This window comes from Pleuronectes platessa, chromosome 5 (genome assembly GCF_947347685.1).
Source record: "Pleuronectes platessa chromosome 5, fPlePla1.1, whole genome shotgun sequence".
In the NCBI taxonomy this organism is placed as follows: Eukaryota; Metazoa; Chordata; class Actinopteri; order Pleuronectiformes; family Pleuronectidae; genus Pleuronectes; species Pleuronectes platessa.
In genome coordinates, this window is record NC_070630.1 from 9579219 (window position 1) to 9600351 (window position 21133).

Below are 21133 nucleotides of genomic sequence, written 5' to 3' on the forward strand. Positions count from 1 at the left end.
TTCGTAAAACCACTTTATGATTTTACTATTCTAACTCATTCACAGTGATCTTGACTAGTTTTTCCCCATCATATGTTTTTTAGTGTTCCTCTCTGGTTTCAGTATTAAAATGTAACATTTTGGAGCATATATACAGAATAGCAAACCAAAGCTCGAGGCAAGAATTGCAAAGATCTCCACTGCCACAGTGAACTTTCCAGGCGAGCTGACATAAGCTGGGATGAAAGTGACCCAGACTGCGCAGAATATCAACATGCTGAAAGTGATGAACTTAGCCTCATTGAAATTATCGGGCAGCTTTCGAGCCAGAAAAGCAAGGATGAGGCACAGCACAGCCAGGAGTCCTATGTAGCCCAGCACAGCCCAGAAGCCTATAGGTGAACCCAGGTCACACTCCAGAATGATCCTTTCAGTGGCGTGGGCTGTGTTTTTGTAGGGGAATGGCGGGGCAATGGTTAACCACAGTACACATATCAAGACCTGCAGTGAGGTACAGCTGAGAACGCTGGTTCTCTGAAGCGGGGCCGAACACTGGAGAACAGTGTTAGCAGGCCTTGTGGCCTTAAAGGCCACCACCACTGCTATGGTTTTAGCCAATATACATGACATGCACAGGGCGAAGGTGATGCCGAAAGCTGTGTGTCGCAGCTTGCAGGACCACTCAGAGGGCCGGCCGAGGAAGGTCAGAGAGCACAGGAAGCACAGAGTCAGGGAGAAGAGCAGCAGGAAGCTCAGCTCAGCGTTACTGGCCTTGACAAGAGGTGTGTGACGAAACCGAAAGAAAACCCCCGACACCACTAGAGTTAAACTTGCTCCGAATAATGAGAAGCAGGTGAGGAGGATCCCCATGGTTTCTCCATAAGACAGGAACTCGATCACCTTTGGAACACACTGGCTGTGGTCCTCATTAGACCAGAACTCCAGCGGACACCGTGAACACTCCGCAGAATCTGAATGAAAAACATGAAACGTGTTAATGATGGGAAAGTCCAAGAATTTTTATTTGCTATTGAGGGTGGAAACACAAAATTTGATGTGAAAACTGTGAGGAAATGTGGTTAAATGTGACAAGATCAAAAACAAAATTTGTATTCATATATTATTCTTTAATCATTAAACACATTTTATTTAATTTTAAAAAATCCAAGACATATCATAAACTCCTATTATGAGGAAAATGTTGTTTTAAATGATACCAATAATTTATTGGAGAAATAGCCATTTCTGTGACATCATTTATTTTGTCATCAGTCATAAGGAACTTATTTGATCATTATTTACAAAAAAAACTGATTCATATGTTCAAAGAAAATATGCATTTAAAGACCAGAAAAAATCAATAAAGAAATAATAATTAGAGAAATGGAGAAGACATTCAAATCAATACGTTTTCCTACATTTCTATGGGGTCTGTTGGGTAAAGCTGAACACACACATGTATATTCACATAAGAAATTACACATGATGTTTAGGAAAGTGTTCACTCACTGTTGGAGTTGCTGATTTCTCCAGCAGCACAGGCGATGCAGGAGAAACAGCAGATGGGTTTACCTTTAATCACAGCCTGTCGGAAACCTCGCAGACAACTCTCACTGCAAACAGACCGAGGCCTCTGCAACAACAACACAACACCAACAGTCACAGTTTGAATTTAGTGTAGGCCATTTATCATAGGGAATGATCTTAATTGTTATTAGTCAACCTCAAGTTTGAGATTTAGACCTTTATCTTACAAATGACTCATAAGTTAAACTTGACAATGTCCAATGTTGATTTTGAATTTTTATTTAGATTTTTAAGATGAATCAGGATCCAGATAGTGTCAGTCTGACAAAATCTATAGCAAAAGACATCACAATAAACTCATCTTAAGTTTCGACCCTGTCACATCTGTCTCTGCATCCTCCACAAAACAAAACACAAACTCAATCTGCTCCGTAATGATCACTTTAGACTTTTGATGTACCTTAAGGGATTCACTAGCCCATGTAATGTTTAATCCATTCATGGTGAACTGTTCTCCATTTGGTAGTGATGCATCGTAGCTCCCCACCGCCACAAACACAGTATCTCCCGCCTGGTTTCTCTGCCAGTTCACCAGCTCGTATGTTGCAGCAGGGTCTCCATTCCCATCAAAGTACACTCTTTCTCCAGACTGAAGAGTGAAGTTCACATGTTGGAGATGTTTTACAACCTACATGTAGAAACGTCGATTAGGTTTAAGAATAGGGAATCATATATTATTTATATCATTGGCCTGAGTCATGGAGGCAACCTTATACCTGTTTTGGGTCTAAATTATCTTTCCATGTGCACGTCTGGTTCAGCGCTTCACCACCGAGTCCACAATTTAGCATGTTATGCAAAGCATGAGCCACAGCGTACACGGCCTTATAGACGTTGTTAGATATCCTCAGCTCTGACACATCTGTGAAAGGATTGTCTACGTCCTGTAATGTCTCAGAACCAGAGCACTGGGTCTGACCCTGCAGACTGGCTTGGACACTGCAGCCGAAGGTTTCTTCCCAGAACTCTTTCAGAAGATTATTCCGAGGGTCCTGATGTGGGTGGACCTTCAGAAGAAACTCTTTCAAGCCTGTGATTTTTGTCTTTTTAATGGTGAAGCCCAAAGACCCTGTCAGGATGGCAGAGGACCTCTCATTGGCCAAATGACCTGCTGTGATCCAGGATTCACTGCCCACCCACTGCAGCCCGGTCACGTTCTGCTTCACAGCTTCCTCAAGCAAGATCCCCATCTCACTTCGGCCGATAAAAGCAACCAACACTCTTGCACTGCCACCACGGATCAATCTGACCACCCTGGCAACCTGCTCACTGGGGTCCGTTCCCGATATGACCTCAGAGTACTCAACACAAACCCCTTCCTGACTTGCAGCTGTGATAAACGTTGCCATGCCATTGTTACCATAGTCGTTGTCACTTCTAACTGCCCCAACCCACGTCCAGCCAAGGTGCTTCACCAGTTGGGCCAAGGCTCTGCTCTGGAAGTAGTCACTGGGGATGGTTCGGAAAAATGAGGGGAACTCCTTTCTGTTACTCAGACAAGCACATGTGGCAAAGTGACTGATCTAATAGCAAAAAATGAGGGATGCAAAAATACATGAATTAAATTTGAGTGATTATTTAAATTGAAAGACAAAAATACTTTATCCCATATTTAGAAATAAGCAATCCAGCCTTTGTTGAAAGCACAGTTCATGGAACGAGTGTCCAAATAAAGCAAGATAAAATGTGCAAATATTTACCACTGGTATTTGGAAAATCCCTGAAATTTGTAGCATCACGATAGTCGAGGAGGACTCAGAGGCTCCGATGATGGCCTGAACAGGCGACTGACTGGAGCAGCTCTTTCCCAAAGTCCTCTCCTCCCCATTCATCAGACCCATCACTGCACGAGTTGAGGGCAGCGTTGAACCGCAGCTGTCGAATACCTTATAACCCACTGAGATATTAGGCAGTAGAGAGCTGCTGTTGTTGATCTCCTCAATGGCAAAAATCATAGTTTGGGCAAAATGAAATTCTCTGAAGTTTATCCTAAAAAATCATAAAGGTAAAACATGTTTTCAGACAATACTATATATTTAACTTCTTAACAAATGAGAAAGGAAACATCAAATAGTACCTGGAACATTTGAGAGGCTGTGGAACGTCTGTGAAGGAAAGTGGAGGATTTGAGATCTGACTGTGGATGGAGAAAGCCCCGCCGATAGTGAGATCTCCTGCCTTCGATAACAGAGGAAACTCCGGGCTCCCCAGCATCTCACAATCTTCCTCTACTCCGAGGGCTCCCATAAAAAGCAAACACAACAACATTGTATAGACGCAGTCACTCATCCAGTGCAGATAAGAGGCACACAGGTGTGCACACACAAACCTGTAGCCTGTGATTATTCTATCATCGAACAAAACATGTAGCTGCTGGGCAGAGCTTTATAATTATGCATAAATAACCGATGTCCTCTTATCAAATGACAGTGAGATGACGTCAGACCACTTAAATTTTCTTCATTCAACAAGACCATTATGTCATAATTACCGCTAGCTGTGAATTATATTGTGTAATGAGATGTGATGAGGAGGGACATGTAGCATTTGAATATAATTATAGTTGTAAAGTGGGGCTTTCAGAGTTGTGCTGCAAATAAACAGCACAACATTAAGTGGATGAAAAGGTAAATAAATAAAACTAACTTGATAAAGAAGAGAGTATATTTAGATATGCAAACTATACATTTTTTTACTTTTTAAAGATGAATTCATCAGCGTCAACAATAATAAACCCCAAAACCTCTTAGTTTGGAGCAGTTTAGTTAAAAAGATTTACAGACAGATACCTAAACTGTTTCTTAAGATTTCTTAAGAAGTCCTTAATGCATTTTTGCCAGATGCTTTTGGCTTTGCACTTAGATCATCAGTATATAAGGAGTCATATACTTTATTCGAATTTGTGCAGTTAATAATAATAATACATTTTATTTATTTGTCTTCATCCAAGAATCTCAGAGTGCCACATAGTTAAAATCAAAGTCATAAAAAAAAAAAAAAAAAAAAAAAAAAAAACTCAACTCAAAGTAAAAACGCCTTCTTGAATAAAAAGGTTTTTAGGCCAGTCTTAAAAGGGTCTAGGGTCTGTGTTGCCCTCAGGTGGTCAGGGAGACCGTTCCATAGGCGGGGCGCAGCTGAGCAAAAGGCCCGGTCGCCCATGGTGCGGAGCTTGGTGTTTGGAACCCGAAGGAGCGAGCTACTTGTAGATCTGAGGGTGCGGGTGGAGGTTTTGGGTGCATGTCCATTTATGCATTTATGGGTGAGGAGTAGGACTTTGTAATCAATCCGGGTTGAGACAGGGAGCCAGTGGAGTGACTGGAGAATTGGAGTTATGTGCTCATATTTACGGACTCTCATCAGGATCCTGGCAGCGCTGTTTTTAATGAATTGCAGTTTTTGGATGTTCTTGCCAGTGATCCCAGTGAAAAGTGAATTGCAGTAGTCCATTCTAGAGGAGATGAATGCGTGGACGAGCTTCTCTGCATCTGACAGGGTTAAAGTGGGACGTAGTTTGGATATGTTTTTGAGATGATAAAAGGAGGTTTTGCACAGGTGTTTTATATGGTCATTAAAGGTCAGGTTAGGATCAAACCTAACTCCCAGATTAGTGACTGTGGAGGAGAGGGGTATGACCTGACCGTCGAAGGTAAACTGAGTTATGGAGGATGACTGAACCTGGTGTGGAGTGCCAACAAGGAGGGCTTCAGTTTTGCTACTGTTTAACTGGAGAAAGTTGCTGCTCATCCATGTCTTTATCTCCCCAAGACAGGCGGTGAGACATGAAATGGCTGCAGAGGGGTTTGGGGCAGTTTTGATGTAAAACTGTGTGTCGTCAGCATAACAGTGGAAGGACATCCTATGTTTGCTGATGACACGACCGAGGGGGAGCATGTAAATAATGAAGAGGATGGGGCCGAGGACCAACCCTTGCGGAACACCACAGGAGACAGGGAGCAGTCTGGACTTGCATCTTCCCAGTGAGACATATTCAGTTCTGCCAGAGAGGTAGGACTGAAACCACTTGAGTGCAGAGTCTGATAGTCCAACAGCGTTGTAGAGGCGCTCTAGGAGGAGAGTGTGATCCACTGTGTCAAATGCAGCAGTCAGGTCCAGGAGGATGAGGAGTGAGGGTGATCCTGCATCGGCTGTCATCAGCAGGTCATTGGTAACCCTGAGCAAAGCCGTTTCAGTGCTGTGGGCTGAACGAAATCCTGACTGAAACTTTTCAAACAAGTTATGTTGGAGGTGGTCCTGAAGTTGAGAAGCGACTACCTTCTCTAACACCTTGGATAGGAAGGCAAGGTTGGAGATAGGCCTGTAATTAGCTAGAACCTCCGGGTCCAGGGTGGGTTTCTTGAGAAGGGGACGGATGACAGCAACCTTGAGAGTAGTTGGGACACAGCCAGACTGAAGGGAAAGGTTAACAACCTTGGTGATAAAAGGACTGAGAGTGGGGATATGTAACTTGAGCAGAGCAGTGGGAATGGGGTCCAGGGTACAGGTATAGGATTTCATTTTTTTGAGGATTGCCTCAACATGGCTCTCCTGAACCTCAGCGAGATGTAGAGGAGACTGCACACTCGTAGATAAGGTGTTGGTGTCAGAGGGAAGCAGAGATGGAGAGCTGGACATCAGAGAGCGAATGGTGTTGACCTTTGATCTAAAAAAGTTAATGCAGCCGTTGCTTTGCTCCTCTGTAGCCTCAGTTGAAGAGGGTGGTTGTGGTTTCAGGAGATGGCTTATGGTGGAAAAAAGCTGTTTGGAGTTGCCAGGGTTTTTATTGATTAACCCGGAATAGAACTGTGAGCGAGCATCTTTAAGGGAGTTGGAGTAGGCCCTTTGATGCTCCCGATAGGCCAGTTTATGGACAGTGAGCCCAGAGTGTCTGCAGCGTCGTTCCAGGGCACGCCCAGCTGTTTTTATTTTTCCTTAGCTCATGTGTGAACCAGGGAGCGGAGCGTGAGAAATTGATCTCACGTGACTTGACAGGGGCATGGAGATCAAAAATACTTCTCAGGGATGTATTGTAGAGTTCCACTAATTCATCCATTGATGCAGAGGCTGGGCAGTTCATGAGCTGGAGATCCATGGTCATAGTGGCCAAGTCAATGCTTTTCCAGTTCCGGAAAGACATTTGACGCCTAGGTCTAATAGTAGGCAGCATAAAAGTTAAGGCCATTGAGACCACTTTGTGGTCAGACACACCGAGATCATAGACCTGTAGGTTACTGATGGAAGCAGAGTCAGTGATAACCAGATCCAGAGTGTGCCCCTTGGTGTGAGTAGGAACCTCAACATGCTGCTGCAGCCCAAGACACTCAAGCACACTCAGGAAATCTGCTGCAAACTGACAGGAGGGGTTGTCGACATGGATATTTAAATCACCAACAATGACAATGTTAGTTGACATAGTGCAGAGAGAGGTAAGGAGATCACTTATCTCAGGTAGAAAAGATGGGTTTGGTTTTGGAGGACGGTATATGAGAAGCACTGTCATGGAGTATGGAGATTTGCATTTGAAGGCCAGGCATTCCATAGAGGAAAGATCAGGCATTGGCAGAGGAGACAGTTTTAGCTCAGCCCGGTGCATGACAGCTAGTCCACCACCACGACCAGAGCTGCGGGCCTTCTCCATGTAGTTATAGCCAGGGGGGCATGCTTCATTAAGCACGGAGTAGTCCCCTGGTTTATGCCAGGTTTCGGTTAGGCACATGAAGTCAAGCCCTTTGTCCAGAATATGGTCGTATATGAGGAGAGATTTATTAGTGAGGGATTGTGCGTTTAGCAGCTCCATGGTGGTAAGAGACAGAGCACAGGGGGGAAATCCCTGAAAGCTCCGTAATACACTGGATCCACTCCGTGTCTTCCATTTTGCCTAGTATTGGGTAGTCTCGCGATGTTTCCGACGATGACTCCGAGGTTTGTTTTGTTTCCTGGTTTCACGTTGAAGCCGCGGCGCGAGCCTCTATGGATGTAGGGAGGTCTGTTTTTCAAAATCCCACACTCTTGACAGAGGGCTTTAAACCCTTTGTCGGACGGAGCCATGAAGCTGCACCAACGCCGTAGCTGCGGGGCGGTGTATGAAATCATTGCCAGCACCGATGTAAAAAAAACAGAACACAAAACAAGCCGCGCCGTCTGGCAACGATCACAGGCTGGCGAGCCCCAGCTCCGTAGTCATCACAGAATAAGGACTCCAGTAGAGCAGGCAGGCTCTATTAATCCAAAGTCCGCCGAAAAATTGCTTTAAAAAGTCACATAAATCACAAGAGCGGTAGCAAAGTGTCAAGAGGAGCGGCAGCCAGCGTGCGCCAGCGTACCCCCGCAACAGTGACGTTGATGTTTACGAAAAGGACAAGTGTGCAAATTGTTATGGTTTGTGGTTGTGTTCGGACCCCAAAGCAGACACGGAGGAGCAGGTAGCGAAAAAGGTAACAGTTTATTGTGTAGGCAGGTGCAGGCTGGAGCGGCAGGGTGCAGGCTGGCTGGAGGATCCACGGATCTGGCGAGGATGACAGCCGAGCGAAGAGGCACACGGAGGTTCTGCGTGGAGCAAGCAAGAAGCAGGAATTAGTCCACAATATGAAACAAGACGTGAAGGTCGAGAGCAGCAGCGAAACAACTACCATGATATATGGAATAATCTGGCGCCGGCTTGTTGAGCGGACCAGATCTTTATAGTGGGGATGATTAGGATTGAGTGCAGGTGCGCCTCGTCCGCTGCAGGGAACCAGCCACCCCCCCCTACCGCTCACAGCACCTGCAAAGGGAAACAGAGAAGGGGAGGAGGAGAGACGAAAACAACAACAAACAACTACACAAATCCTCACAGTACCCCCCAAGGGACGCCTCCTGGCGGCCTACCCGGTCTATCCGGGAACCGGGCGTAAAAGTCTTGGAGGATGGAGGGATCAAGGATCAATGACCGGGAAATCTATTGTCTTTCCTCCGGCCCATACCCCTCCCAATCCACCAGATATTGGAACCCTCGCCTCACTGACGTATGTCCAAAACCTTATTCACCGTGTAAGCCGGGTGGTCGTCAATGTTCAGGGTGGGAGGAGGAGGCTCGGCTGGAGGGCACAGAGGACTTGAGGACACTGGCTTGAGGAGGGAAACGTGAAATGTAGGGTGAATCTTCAAAGACGGGGGAAGCTTAATTTTTATTGCACAAGGATTAATGATCTGATCCATCTCAAATGGTCCAAAGAATCTGGGGGTCAATTTACGGGACTCTGTCTGTAGAGGCAGATCACGAGAAGACAACCAAACCCTTTGCCCTGGCCGGTAATCCGGAGCAGGTGTACGATGACGGTCGGCGATACGTTGGTTGCGGGCAGAGGTCCGGATGAGGGCTGCCCGGGCCTCGCGCCAAACCCGACGAGCGCGTCGAAGATGTTCTTCGACGGAAGGCACTGCCACGTCAGTCTCCTGGGAGGGAAAGAGCGGAGGCTGATAACCATTAATAGTCATAAATGGGGACATACCTGTGGCGGAGCAGATCAGGGAGTTGTGTGCATATTCGATCCAGGGGAGGTGTGTGGACCAGGAAGCCGGGTGTTTCGCTGTCACACAGCGTGGGGCTGCCCCCAGATCCTGGTTAGCCCGTTCTGTCTGGCCATTTGTCTGAGGGTGGTACCCTGAGGAAAGGCTGGCCGACGCCCCCCAAAGCCTGGCAGAACACCTTCCAAGTTCTGGCGGCGAACTGCGGACCCCTGTCAGAGACAATGTCAACTGGGATTCCATGAAGGCGAAAAACGTGAATCACAAGAAGGTTGGCGGTCTCGAGGGCAGACGGCAACTTCACAAGGGGAATGAAATAAGCCGCCTTTGAAAACCGGTCCACGATGGTAAGAACCACTGTCTTGCCTTCGGAGGGAGGAAGGCCAGTGATAAAGTTCACAGCAATGTGCGACCACGGTCGGTGCGGGATGGGTAGGGGGCGCAGCAACCCTGCAGGAGCCTGGTGCGAAGCCTTGCTTCTGGCGCAGACAGAACAGGCTGCGATGAAATCCCTTGTATCGGCAGCCATGGAAGGCCACCAAAAACGCTGTTGGAGGAGGCCCAGGGTCCGACGACAACCAGGATGGCAGGCGATCCGGGAAGAGTGCCCCCACTGAAGGACTGGGGACCTGACCGCCTGGGGGACAAACAGCCGGTTTGGTGGACCAGGAGGTCCACCAAACCGGCTGTTTGTCCCCCGAGCTGGCTGATCCTGGCTGATCCCTCAGGGCCCCCTGGACCACACCTTCGATCTCCCATACTGCTGCTCCCACCACACAGGCGGATGGCAAAATGGTGCTCCCGGATGTGTCCTCCACACAAGATGCAAACTGACATGACAGTGCATCCGGCTTAATGTTCTTCGACCCCGGTCGGTAAGTGAGCGTAAAGTTGAACCGCCCCAGGAACAACGCCCATCGAGCGTGGCGCGAGTTGAGCCTGCCGGCAGAACGGAGGTAAGACAAGTTTTTGTGATCAGACCAAACTATGAAAGGGTGAGTGGAACCCTCAAGCCAGTGTTTCCATTCCTGTGGCACCGGCACGACCGCCAGCAGCTCCCGATTACCCAAGTCATAATTCTTCTCCGCAGGCGAGAGCTGGCGGGAGAAGAAGGCACAAGGGTGCTACCTCTGGTCAGAGACAGTGCGTTGGGAGAGCACAGCCCCCACCCGGGAGTCAGAGGCATCCACCTCCACAACGAACTGAACAGCAGGGTCAGGATGAATTAACACAGGTGCAGAGGAGAATAATAACTTTAGACGAGCAAATGCCCCCTCAAATGCCCCCTCAACCTAGGCAGGGTCGTTTTTTTTACAGTGATGTCATTAAGGCCCCTAAAATCGATGCAGGGGCGAAATGACTTGTCCTTCTTTTCAACAAAAAAAAATCCCCCAAAGGTGAAGAAGAGGTGCGAATGAGTCCAGTGGCCAAAGAATCCGTAATATATTTTTCCACGGCGTCTCTTTCAGGTTTGGACAAGTTTGGTCTGGATGGGTAGGGGGCGCCAGGGATCAAGTCAATGCCACAGTCATACGGTCTGTGGGGCGGAAGGGATAGAGCATGGTCTTTACTGAATACTTCCCGGAGGTGATGATAAACAGAAGGAACGGAACTGAGATCCACTGGTTTGGGTAGGGATGGTGTGGTGGCTAATGTGGAAGGAATGGCGGAATGTAAGCAGTGTGAATGACAAAATAAACTCCAATTAGTGATGGAGATGGTAACCCAGTCTATGTGGGGATTATGCAGTTTTAACCACGGGACACCCAACACTACTGGGGAACTTGGAGAAGGGATAAAAAAAAAAAAGCTCATGATGGTTACCGGAAAGTTGCAAAGAAATGGGAATAGTGCGATGAGTGACATGGGCAAGCAGCCTACCATCCAGTGCAAACACCCTCTTCGGGTGAGGAAGGAGCTGAGAGGGGATTCCTGACTGGGCAGAGAAATCAGAGTCAATGAAACTATCATCTGCCCCAGAGTCAACTAAAATAGAAATAGGCAGGGAGGTCTGAGCCCATGAAATAGTACCTTTAAGGATCAGGCGGGGAGGAGACGAAACAACAGCTGAATGGCTCACCAATGCTCCTCCCGTGGTTGATGAGCCCCCCCTTTTGGTAGAGACGGGCAGTGTTCCAGCAGGTGTCCCTCCTGCCCGCAGTAGACACAGAGTCCGCTGAGACGACGACGTTGACGTTCTCTCGGTGTGAGTCTTGTCCTCCCCAGCTGCATGGGTTCCTCTGTGCTTGGGGGAGAAGGATCGATCTGCGGGGGAATCCTGCTGGAGCCTGACTGAGGCAGCGGAGAGGGCGCAAACCCCCGATAAAGGGGGCTCATTGTCCGAGTCACGGGGGGGGCATGGCCAACCCTCCCGGATCTCTCCCTGCGCCGCTCGTGAAGACGATTATCTAGCCGTATCGATAAAGAAATAAGATCGTCCAGCGAGGTGGTCTCATCACGAGCGGCCAGTTCATCCCTCAACTCATCTCTAAGTCCCCTGAGAAAACCCCCCGGAAGTGCCTTCTCGTCCCACCCGCTCTCTATAGCGAGAATACGGAAGTCTACTGAGTGCGCCGCAACGGAGTTATTCCCCTGGCGAAGAGACAGGAGCCGGCTACTGGCCTCCCTGCTGTCCAGCGGGTGGTCAAAAATCTTAAGGAATTCCTCAGTGAAAGAGGTAAAAGAAAGACAAACTGGAGAATTACTGTGAGCGATGGCAACAGCCCAAGCCACGGCTTTCTCTGACAGGAGACTCATTACAACAGCAATCCGCGACTTGTCCGTGGAGTAGGTGAACGGCTGCTGATCAAAAACAAGATTGCACTGATAAATAAATTCTCTGACTGAACCTAACTGTCCTGAAAACCTGGTGGGTGTGGGGATGAATGGCTCCCGCGACTGTGTGGGAAGAGCGCCCGAGGACGCAGCAGGTGGAAGTGTTGGAGCGGGATCCGGAGCCGGAGCTGGGACCGTCAGCGTGGTGAGGTGAGTAGTCAGCTGTTCCATGCGGCCCCCGATCTGCGCCACGTTGGAGGTGAGGGTTTGGAGAGTTTCCATCACCTCGTGCAAAGCCTTCTCGTGTTGTCCCACACGGGCTCCTTGGGGCGTGAGAGCCTGTTGGAATTACTCCGCGTCTGCGGGGTCCATTTTCTTGGCCAGATTATTCTGTTATGGTTTGTGGTGGTGTTCGGACCCCTGCAAAGGGAAACAGAGAAGGGGAGGAGGAGAGACGAAAACAACAACAAACAACTACACAAATCCTCACACAAATTTAAGTCGAGATCAATCAATCAATCAAATTTTATTTGTATAGCCCATATTCACAAATTACAATTCATCTCATAGGGCTTTAACAGGCTGTGACATCCTCTGTCCTTAACCCTCAGCAAGAGTAAGGAAAAACTACTAAAAACCCTTTTAACAGGGTAAAAATATGTAGAAACCTCAGAGAGAGCCACATGTGAGGGATCCCTCTCCCAGGACGGACAGAACAACAATAAAGAGCAGGTTGTTATGGATTTATGTTATTCTTATGAAATACAACAACAATACATATTTGAATTCAAATGTATTTTATTGGTCTGTAGTGTTATATAGGTATGATTCAATACATCATAACATCATATATATATACATATATACATATATACATATATATATATATATATGTATATATGTATATATGTTAAATATTTGACTGCCAGTTCACAATGATGAATCAAATGAAAGTCTAAAAAAAGCTAAGCAACATTTATGTTTCAATGAAGAGGCAATTTTTGAAATATGGTTGTAAAATGTTTATGATCATGTTTTTCCCATCAGATGATTCTTTGTGTTCAATTCCGGTTTGAGAACAATAATAACGCATTTAGGTGCAAATATACAGAAGAGAATTCCATAACTTGAGGCCAAAATAGCAAATATCTCCACAGCCACAGTGAACTTCCCAGGAGTGCTGACGTAAACTGGAATAAATGTGATCCAGACAGCGCAGAATATCAACATGCTGAAGGTGATCAATTTAGCTTCGTTGAAATTATTAGGTAACTTTCTACCCAAAAAAGCAAGTACAAAACAAAGGACAGCAAGGACTCCGATGTATCCTAACACAGCCCAGAAGCCTATCGGTGATCCAAGGGCACACTCAAGAATGATCTTCTCCTTATAGTGGCTTACATTTTTGAAGGGAAATGGAGGATTTATGGTCAGCCAAAGAGTGCAAATTACAATCTGTATCAGAGTGAACGCCAGAACGCTGATTCTCTGCTGTGCAGGACCGAACCATTTCATCATATTTCTGCCTGGAAGTGTCGCCCTGAAGGCCATTAACACCACTATAGTTTTCCCCAGAATACAAGAGATGCAGAGGACGAAGGTGATGCCGAAAGCCGTGTGTCGCAGCATGCAGGACCACTTAGAGGGCCGGCCGATGAAGGTGAGGGAGCACAGGAAGCACAGAGTCAAGGAGAAGAGCAGCAGGAAGCTCAGCTCTGAGTTGTTGGCCTTCACCAAGGGAGTGTCCTTATTGATCAGGAATAGCGTTGCCACAATTAAAGTGAGAACTACACCAAACACAGTGAAAAACACAAGTGTTTTACCCATAACCTCAGTGAAGGAGAGGAACTCAACATTTTTCAGAACACAAGCATCTCTGTTTTGATTGGACCAGTACTCCTCAGGACACTTTTTGCATCCATTAGAATCTGCAATAGAAGTAATGTTACCATTATTACAATCCAGTATGTGGCATCCTGACAACACGAATGAAAGCCTGTACCACAGCAAACTTTAACATGATGCATTGTGAGCTAACAAACAGTGTGTTCATATTGCCGGGTATCAGGTTTATGGCACCTGTGGTGTTGCTGATTTCTCCCTCTGCACATGGAATACAGTCGTAGCAGCAGACGGGTTTTCCTTTCTGAAGGACTTTACGAGTTCCTGGACGACAGCTCTCACTGCACACTGACACCGGAAGCTTGGGATCAAAGAAAAAATGACATTACATTTCATTCCACAATACATCAGAACTACAAGGCCATGGAGACATTCAGGTGTGACTCTTAGTTAACATATTTGCCTCTGTGTTTCCTCCAGGCCACATTATGGCGTCATTCTTGAGGAAGAACTTCTTTCCCGGCGGCAGGGAGGCATCATAGTAACCAACAGGTTTGAAGTGGACCGACCCGTCTGATCCACGCTGCCAGTTTACCACCTCATACAGGGCCACAGCTGCTCCGGTGCTGTCGAACCACACCTGCTCCCCATTCTTAGTCGTGAAGTTCACTTGCTTAAGAGACTCCACCGCCTGAAAAGCCAAAGACACATTTTAGTCAATTGAGTTACAAGTCTGAGAAAGTTAAGTTGTCACTTGAATTTACCTGCCAGGGTGTAACCTTCACCGTCCTGTCACACCCCTGACTTTGTGAGCACTTCAACATGCTGTGCAGAGAATAGGCCACAGCATAGATGGCTTTGTAGATGTTGCCGGAGTATCTCAGCTCCGTCACATCATCATTATAATATTTCAGCTCTGTAAGATTGTGGTTTTCTTTGCAAGGTGCAGCTCCTGTAATGCTGTTGTTATGTCCCTCCTTGCACTTAAACTCTCCCTGCCAGAAATCTTTGGTTAAAAACTCATCCAGGCCACTGATGTTGGCTTTCTGCACAGCGAAGCCCAGTGAACCTCCCAGGACAGTAAAGCTGGTCGGAGTCACAAGGCTGTCGGCAGTGATCCAGGCCTCCACACCAATGAACTGACGGCCCGTGATGTTGTGGAGACTCAGCTGCTCCAGCAGGTTGTTCATCTCTACGTGGGCCAGGAAGGCCACGATGACCCGGGCAGTGCTCTTACGAATCACTTCAACTACTTTCATCAGTTTCTCTGGTTCTTCCCTGTGAAATTTCTCGGTATACTCAAAACAGACGCCCTCCTCTTGGGCTGCGGCGAGGAAGATGGCCATGCCGTTGTTACCATAGTCGCTGTCGCTGTTGACTGCCCCGACCCACGTCCAGCCAAAGTGCTTGACCAGCTGGGTGAGGGCTCGGCTCTGGTAAAGGTCACTGGCAATGGTTCGAAAGAAAGAGGGATACTCCTTCCTGTTGCTCAAACACTCACAAGTAGCTGAATGACTTATCTGGGAATTCAGAAGAAAAGTGACAGAACTAGGAGGATTTGCACGTAATAAACGCATGAATCCACATGGACCTGCGACTTACCACTGGTATTTTGAATGGTCCTGTAGTGCGTGACAGCACGATGGTTGACGAAGACTCAGACTCCCCGATAATAGCATGAACGGCTGACTGACCGGAGCAGCTCTTTCCTGTCGTCAACTCGTCGCCGTTCATCAGGGCCATCACCGCTCGCATCGAGGATAACGTTGAGCCACAGTTGTCATAAATACGGTATCCGATAGAAACATTGGGAAGGAGGACGTCACTTTTGTTTATTTCTTCAATTGCAAAAATCATGATCTGGGCAAATCGAAACTCCCTGAGGTTGACACTGAGACAAAAAACAGCAAAATAGAAACAACGTACACTGTGAAATACATCATCAGAAAGTATTGTTATGCAGTGCCTCCAATTACCTGGAGCATGTGAGGCGTGTTGGTTTCACTGTAAAAGAAAGTGGAGGTTGTGCAATTTTGCTGTGGATGGAAAAGGCTCCCCCGATTGTCACATCTCCCCCTTTAGACATCAGTGGGATCTCTGGACTCCCCAGTATCTGACAGACAGGAGCTTCCTCCTCGGCTGCTGCAAATGCAAACAGGAGCCCCACAAAAACCATGCCGGTTTTCACTGGTGACATTTTTTACTCCCAGAACCTGAGAGGGCACTGCCACCCACGTCGAGGTCAAAACGGACCTGAATGTGACTTTTATAATCTTAGATGACGACAGAGCTCGCTGATTTCTTAGTGACCAATCAGAGATAAGTTTGATAGTACACTTTTGATTGGCCATAGCAATAAAATGTCAGTACAGAGTAACTGAATGAATTACCTTACGGATATATTACTTTGTGTTGCTACAAGCTGTTCAACAGAAAATAAAAGAGAAAATTATAATTCAATCCACTAACATAGTTTAAGTCATAGTTTTCTAATTGGACTGGGACCTTTATGCATAATCTGTGCTTTTACTTTTGATTCACTTTAAATACTTCATGTTGACAAGACCTTACCTTACATCAATGTATTTCTGTGTGTAAGAGCTATGTCCACTGGTGACTGGGATAGGCTGTGAAACATAATTACATTTACTACAATGTACTGCTTTGGTGATAAAAAAAACAAAACAATAAACACAAATATGTCTCATTAAAACATGCAGCCTGTGAAATTCCCATTTTACTCACTATTTTCTCCCACAACGTTGTGTTAGACATCAAAAGCAAATTTGACCTAAGAGTGTGTAAAGAGAGGCAGACATTAGGACAAGTCAACAACCATCTCCTTGAAAGAATCCTGTTATTGTGTAGAGCTGTAGGTGAGCACTGTACATTAATTAAAAATATATATATTCAGGACAAAAATGCACAATTTGTATCAAAATAAAATATAAGTTATATAGAAATAGCAGAGTACATTAGGATTAGGGTTACCCAAACCCTTTATTTTTTAACATGTACCAGTTCTTGAACAACAGAGGTTTGCACTCATTGTTGACTTGCTCAAAACTGGGGAGTTTCAAAGAACCATCTTCTTGAGAGGACCCTAACCCTTATTTATTAAGTCCTGAATGCACTTGTGCCAAATGCTTTTGGCTTTGCACTTAGATCATCATTATAGAGCAAGAAATGTAAGGAGTCATATGCTTTATTCAAATTTGTGCAGTTGTGTGATGTTAACGTGCACCAAAAGGACGAGTGTGAAAACTTTAGTTGAGATAACAACAATAAAGAGACAGGTTGTTATGGATTTATGTTATTCATATGAAATAAAACAACATTACATATTTAAATTCAAATGTATTTTATTGTCTGTAGTGTTATAACGGTATGATTCAATACACCATAACATCATATATATAGATATATGTATGTGTATATATCTATATATATTAAATGTTTGACTGCCAGTCCACAACGATGAATTGAATGAGAAGTCTAAAGAAAAATAAGTAACGTTTATCTTTCAATGAAGAGGTAATTTTTGAAATATGGTTGTAACATGTTTATGATCATATTTTTCCCATCATATGTTTTTTAGTGTTCCTCTCTGGTTTCAGTATTAAAATGTAACATTTTGGAGCATATATACAGAAAAGCAAACCAAAGCTGGAGGCCAGAATTGCAAAGATCTCCACTGCCACAGTGAACTTTCCAGGCGAGCTGACATAAGCTGGGATGAAAGTGACCCAGACTGCGCAGAATATCAACATGCTGAAAGTGATGAACTTAGCCTCATTGAAATTATTGGGCAGCTTTCGAGCCAGAAAAGCAAGGATGAGGCACAGCACAGCCAGGAGTCCTATGTAGCCCAGCACAGCCCAGAAGCCTATAGGTGAACCAAGGTCACACTCCAGAATGATCCTTTCAGTGGCGTGGGCTGTGTTTTTGTAGGGGAATGGCGGGGCAAGGGTTAACCACAGTACACATATCAAGACCTGCAGTGAGGTACAGCTGAGAACGCTGGTTCTCTGAAGCGGGGCCGAACACTGGAGAACAGTGTTAGCAGGCCTTGTGGCCTTAAAGGCCACCACCACTGCTATGGTTTTAGCCAATATACATGACATGCACAGGGCGAAGGTGATGCCGAAAGCTGTGTGTCGCAGCTTGCAGGACCACTCAGAGGGCCGGCCGAGGAAGGTCAGAGAGCACAGGAAGCACAGAGTCAGGGAGAAGAGCAGCAGGAAGCTCAGCTCAGCGTTACTGGCCTTGACAAGAGGTGTGTGACGAAACCGAAAGAAAACCCCCGACACCACTAGAGTTAAACTTGCTCCAAATAATGACAAGGCGGCGAGGAGGACCCCCATGGTTTCTCCATAAGACAGGAACTCGATCACCTTTGGAACACACTGGCTGTGGTCCTCATTAGACCAGAACTCCAATGGACACCGTGAACACTCCGCAGAATCTGAATGAAAAACATGAAACGTGTGAATGATGTGAGCTGCAAGTTGACAAGTTGGAACTCATATATAGTGTAATAAGGGAAAGTCAAAGAGTTTTTTTTTTTTTCTATTGAGGGTGGAAACACAAAATTTGATGTGGAAACTGTCAAGAAAGTTGGTTAAATGGGACAAGATCTAAATTTCAAATTCCAATCATTTATTATGCTTTAATCGTTAAACACAATTTAATTTCTTAAAAAAAATCTGTAACATATCATAAACTCATATTATGAGGAAAATGCTGTTTTAAATGATATCAATCATTTATTGGAGAAATAGCCATTTCTATTAAGTCATTTTTTGTCAACAGTCATGAGGAATTATTAATAAAGCTGAACACACACATGTATATTCACATAAGAAATTACACATTGACTGATTATTAGGAAAGTGTTCACTCACTGTTGAAGTTGCTGATTTCTCCAGCAGCACAGGCGATACAGGAGAAACAGCAGATGGGTTTACCTTTAATCACAGCCTGTCGGAAACCTGGCAGACAACTCTCACTGCAAACAGACCGAGGCCTCTGCAACAACAACACAACACCAACAGTCACAGTTTGAATTTAGTGTAGGCCATTTATCATAGGGAATGATCTTTAAATGTTATTAGTCAACCTCAAGTTTGAGATTTAGACCTTGATCTTACACATGAATCATAAGTGAAACTTGACAATGTCCAATGTTGATATTGAATATGTATTTAGATGTTTAAGATAAATCAGGATCCAGATAGTGTCAGTCTGACAAAATCTATAGCAAAAGACATGACAATAAATTCAATTTTTGTTTATTTCATTTCAATGTGAATGCTGTCATCTTAAGTTTAGATCCTATCACATCTGTCTCTGCATCCTCAACAAAACACAAAGTCAATCTGCTCCATAATGATTACTTTAGACTTTTGACGTACCTTAAGGGATTCACTAGCCCATGTAATGTTTAATCCATTCATGGTGAACTGTTCTCCATTTGGTAGTGATGCATCGTAGCTCCCCACCGCCACAAACCCAGTATCTCCCGCCTGGTTTCTCTGCCAGTTCACCAGCTCGTATGTTGCAGCAGGGTCTCCATTCCCATCAAAGTACACTCTTTCTCCAGACTGAAGAGTGAAGTTCACATGTTGGAGATGTTTTACAACCTACATGTAGAAACGTCGATTAGGTTTAAGAATAGGGAATCATATATTATTTATATCATTGGCCTGAGTCATGGAGGCAACCTTATACCTGTTTTGGGTCTAAACTATCTTTCCATGTGCACGTCTGGTTCAGCGCTTCACCACCAAGTCCACAATTTAGCATGTTATGCAAAGCATGAGCCACAGCGTACACGGCCTTATAGACGTTGTTAGATATCCTCAGCTCTGACACATCTGTGAAAGGATTGTCTACGTCCTGTAATGTCTCAGAACCAGAGCACTGGGTCTGACCCTGCAGACTGGCTTGGACACTGCAGCCGAAGGTTTCTTCCCAGAACTCTCTCAGAAGATTATTCCGAGGGTCCTGACGTGGGTTAACCTTCAGAAGAAATTCTCTCAGGCCTGTGATCTTTGTCTTTTTAATGGTGAAGCCCAAAGACCCTGTCAGGATGGCAGAGGACCTCTCATTGGCCAAATGACCTGCTGTGATCCAGGATTCACTGCCCACCCACTGCAGCCCGGTCATGTTCTGATTCAGAACTTCCTCAAGCAAGACGTCCATCTCACTTTGGGCGAGAAAAGCAACCAACACTCTTGCACTGCCGCCACGGATCAATCTGACCACCCTGGCAACCTGCTCACTGGGGTCCGTTCTCGATATGGCCTCAGAGTACTCAACACAAACCCCTTCCTGACTTGCAGCTGCGATAAACTTTGCCATGCCATTGTTACCATAGTCGTTGTCACTTCTAACTGCCCCAACCCACGTCCAGCCAAGGTGCTTCACCAGTTGGGCCAAGGCTCTGCTCTGGAAGTAGTCACTGGGGATGGTGCGGAAAAAGGAGGGGAACTCCTTTCTGTTACTCAGACAAGCACATGTTGCAAAGTGGCTGATCTAATAGCAAAAAAACAGGGATGCAAAAATTCCATTCAATTTGAGTGATAATTTAAATTGAAAGACAAAAATACTTAATCCCATATTTAGAAATAAGCAATTCAGCCTTTGTTGAAAGCACAGTTCAGGGGACGAGTGTCCAAATAAAGCAAGATAAAATGTGCAAATATTTACCACTGGTATTTGGAAAATCCCTGAAATTTGTAGCATCACGATAGTCGAGGAGGACTCAGAGGCTCCGATGATGGCCTGAACAGGCGACTGACTGGAGCAGCTTTTTCCCAAAGTCCTCTCCTCCCCATTCAGCAGACCCATCACTGCACGAGTTGAGGGCAGCGTTGAACCACAGCTGTCGAATACCTTATAACCCACTGAGATATTAGGCAGTAGAGAGCAGCTGTTGTTGATCTCCTCAATGGCAAATATCATTGTTTGGGCAAAACGAAATTCTCTGAAGTTTATCCTAAAAAACCATAAAGGTAAAACATGTTTTCAGATAATACGTGATTTTACCTGCTTAAGAAATGAGAAAGGAGATGTTAAATAGTACCTGGAACATTTGAGAGGCTGTGGAGCGTCTGTGAAGGAGAGGGGAGGATTTGAGATCTGACTGTGGATGGAGAAAGCCCCGCCGATAGTGAGATCTCCTGCCTTCGATAACAGAGGAAACTCCGGGCTCCCCAGCATCTCACAATCTTCCTCTACTCCGAGGGCTCCCATAAAAAGCAAACACAACAACATTGTATAGACGCAGTCACTCATCCAGTGCAGATAAGAGGCACACAGGTGTGCACAATAACCTGTATCCTGTGATATTCTATCATCGAACAAAACATGTAGCTGCTGGGCAGAGCTTTATAATTATGCATAAATAACCGATATCCTCTTATCAAATGACAGTGAGATGACG

General features: G+C 45.6%; 3 protein-coding genes across 3 annotated transcripts; all 3 read right to left on the minus strand.

Moving 5' to 3' along the window:
• Positions 1-54: 54 nt before the first annotated feature.
• Positions 55-3855, minus strand: LOC128440677 (extracellular calcium-sensing receptor-like). Its single transcript, XM_053423461.1, has 6 exons — positions 3644-3855; positions 3267-3555; positions 2283-3089; positions 1967-2194; positions 1489-1612; positions 55-950 (listed from the first exon to the last, which is right to left on the minus strand). Exons 1-6 carry the CDS (start codon positions 3853-3855, stop codon positions 55-57), a joined length of 2556 nt encoding a protein of 851 aa, XP_053279436.1.
• Positions 3856-12873: 9018 nt separating this feature from the next.
• On the minus strand, positions 12874-15820 carry LOC128440141 (extracellular calcium-sensing receptor-like). Its single transcript, XM_053422750.1, has 6 exons — positions 15663-15820; positions 15289-15577; positions 14451-15206; positions 14150-14377; positions 13924-14047; positions 12874-13772 (listed from the first exon to the last, which is right to left on the minus strand). The coding sequence occupies exons 1-6, from the start codon at positions 15770-15772 to the stop codon at positions 12874-12876; spliced, it is 2406 nt and encodes an 801-aa protein (XP_053278725.1). The 5' UTR covers positions 15773-15820.
• Positions 15821-17255: 1435 nt separating this feature from the next.
• LOC128440150 (extracellular calcium-sensing receptor-like) lies at positions 17256-20985 on the minus strand. The gene is made up of 6 exons (XM_053422767.1): positions 20774-20985; positions 20398-20686; positions 19417-20223; positions 19101-19328; positions 18591-18714; positions 17256-18151 (listed from the first exon to the last, which is right to left on the minus strand). Exons 1-6 carry the CDS (start codon positions 20983-20985, stop codon positions 17256-17258), a joined length of 2556 nt encoding a protein of 851 aa, XP_053278742.1.
• Between the last annotated feature and the right edge of the window lie 148 nt (positions 20986-21133).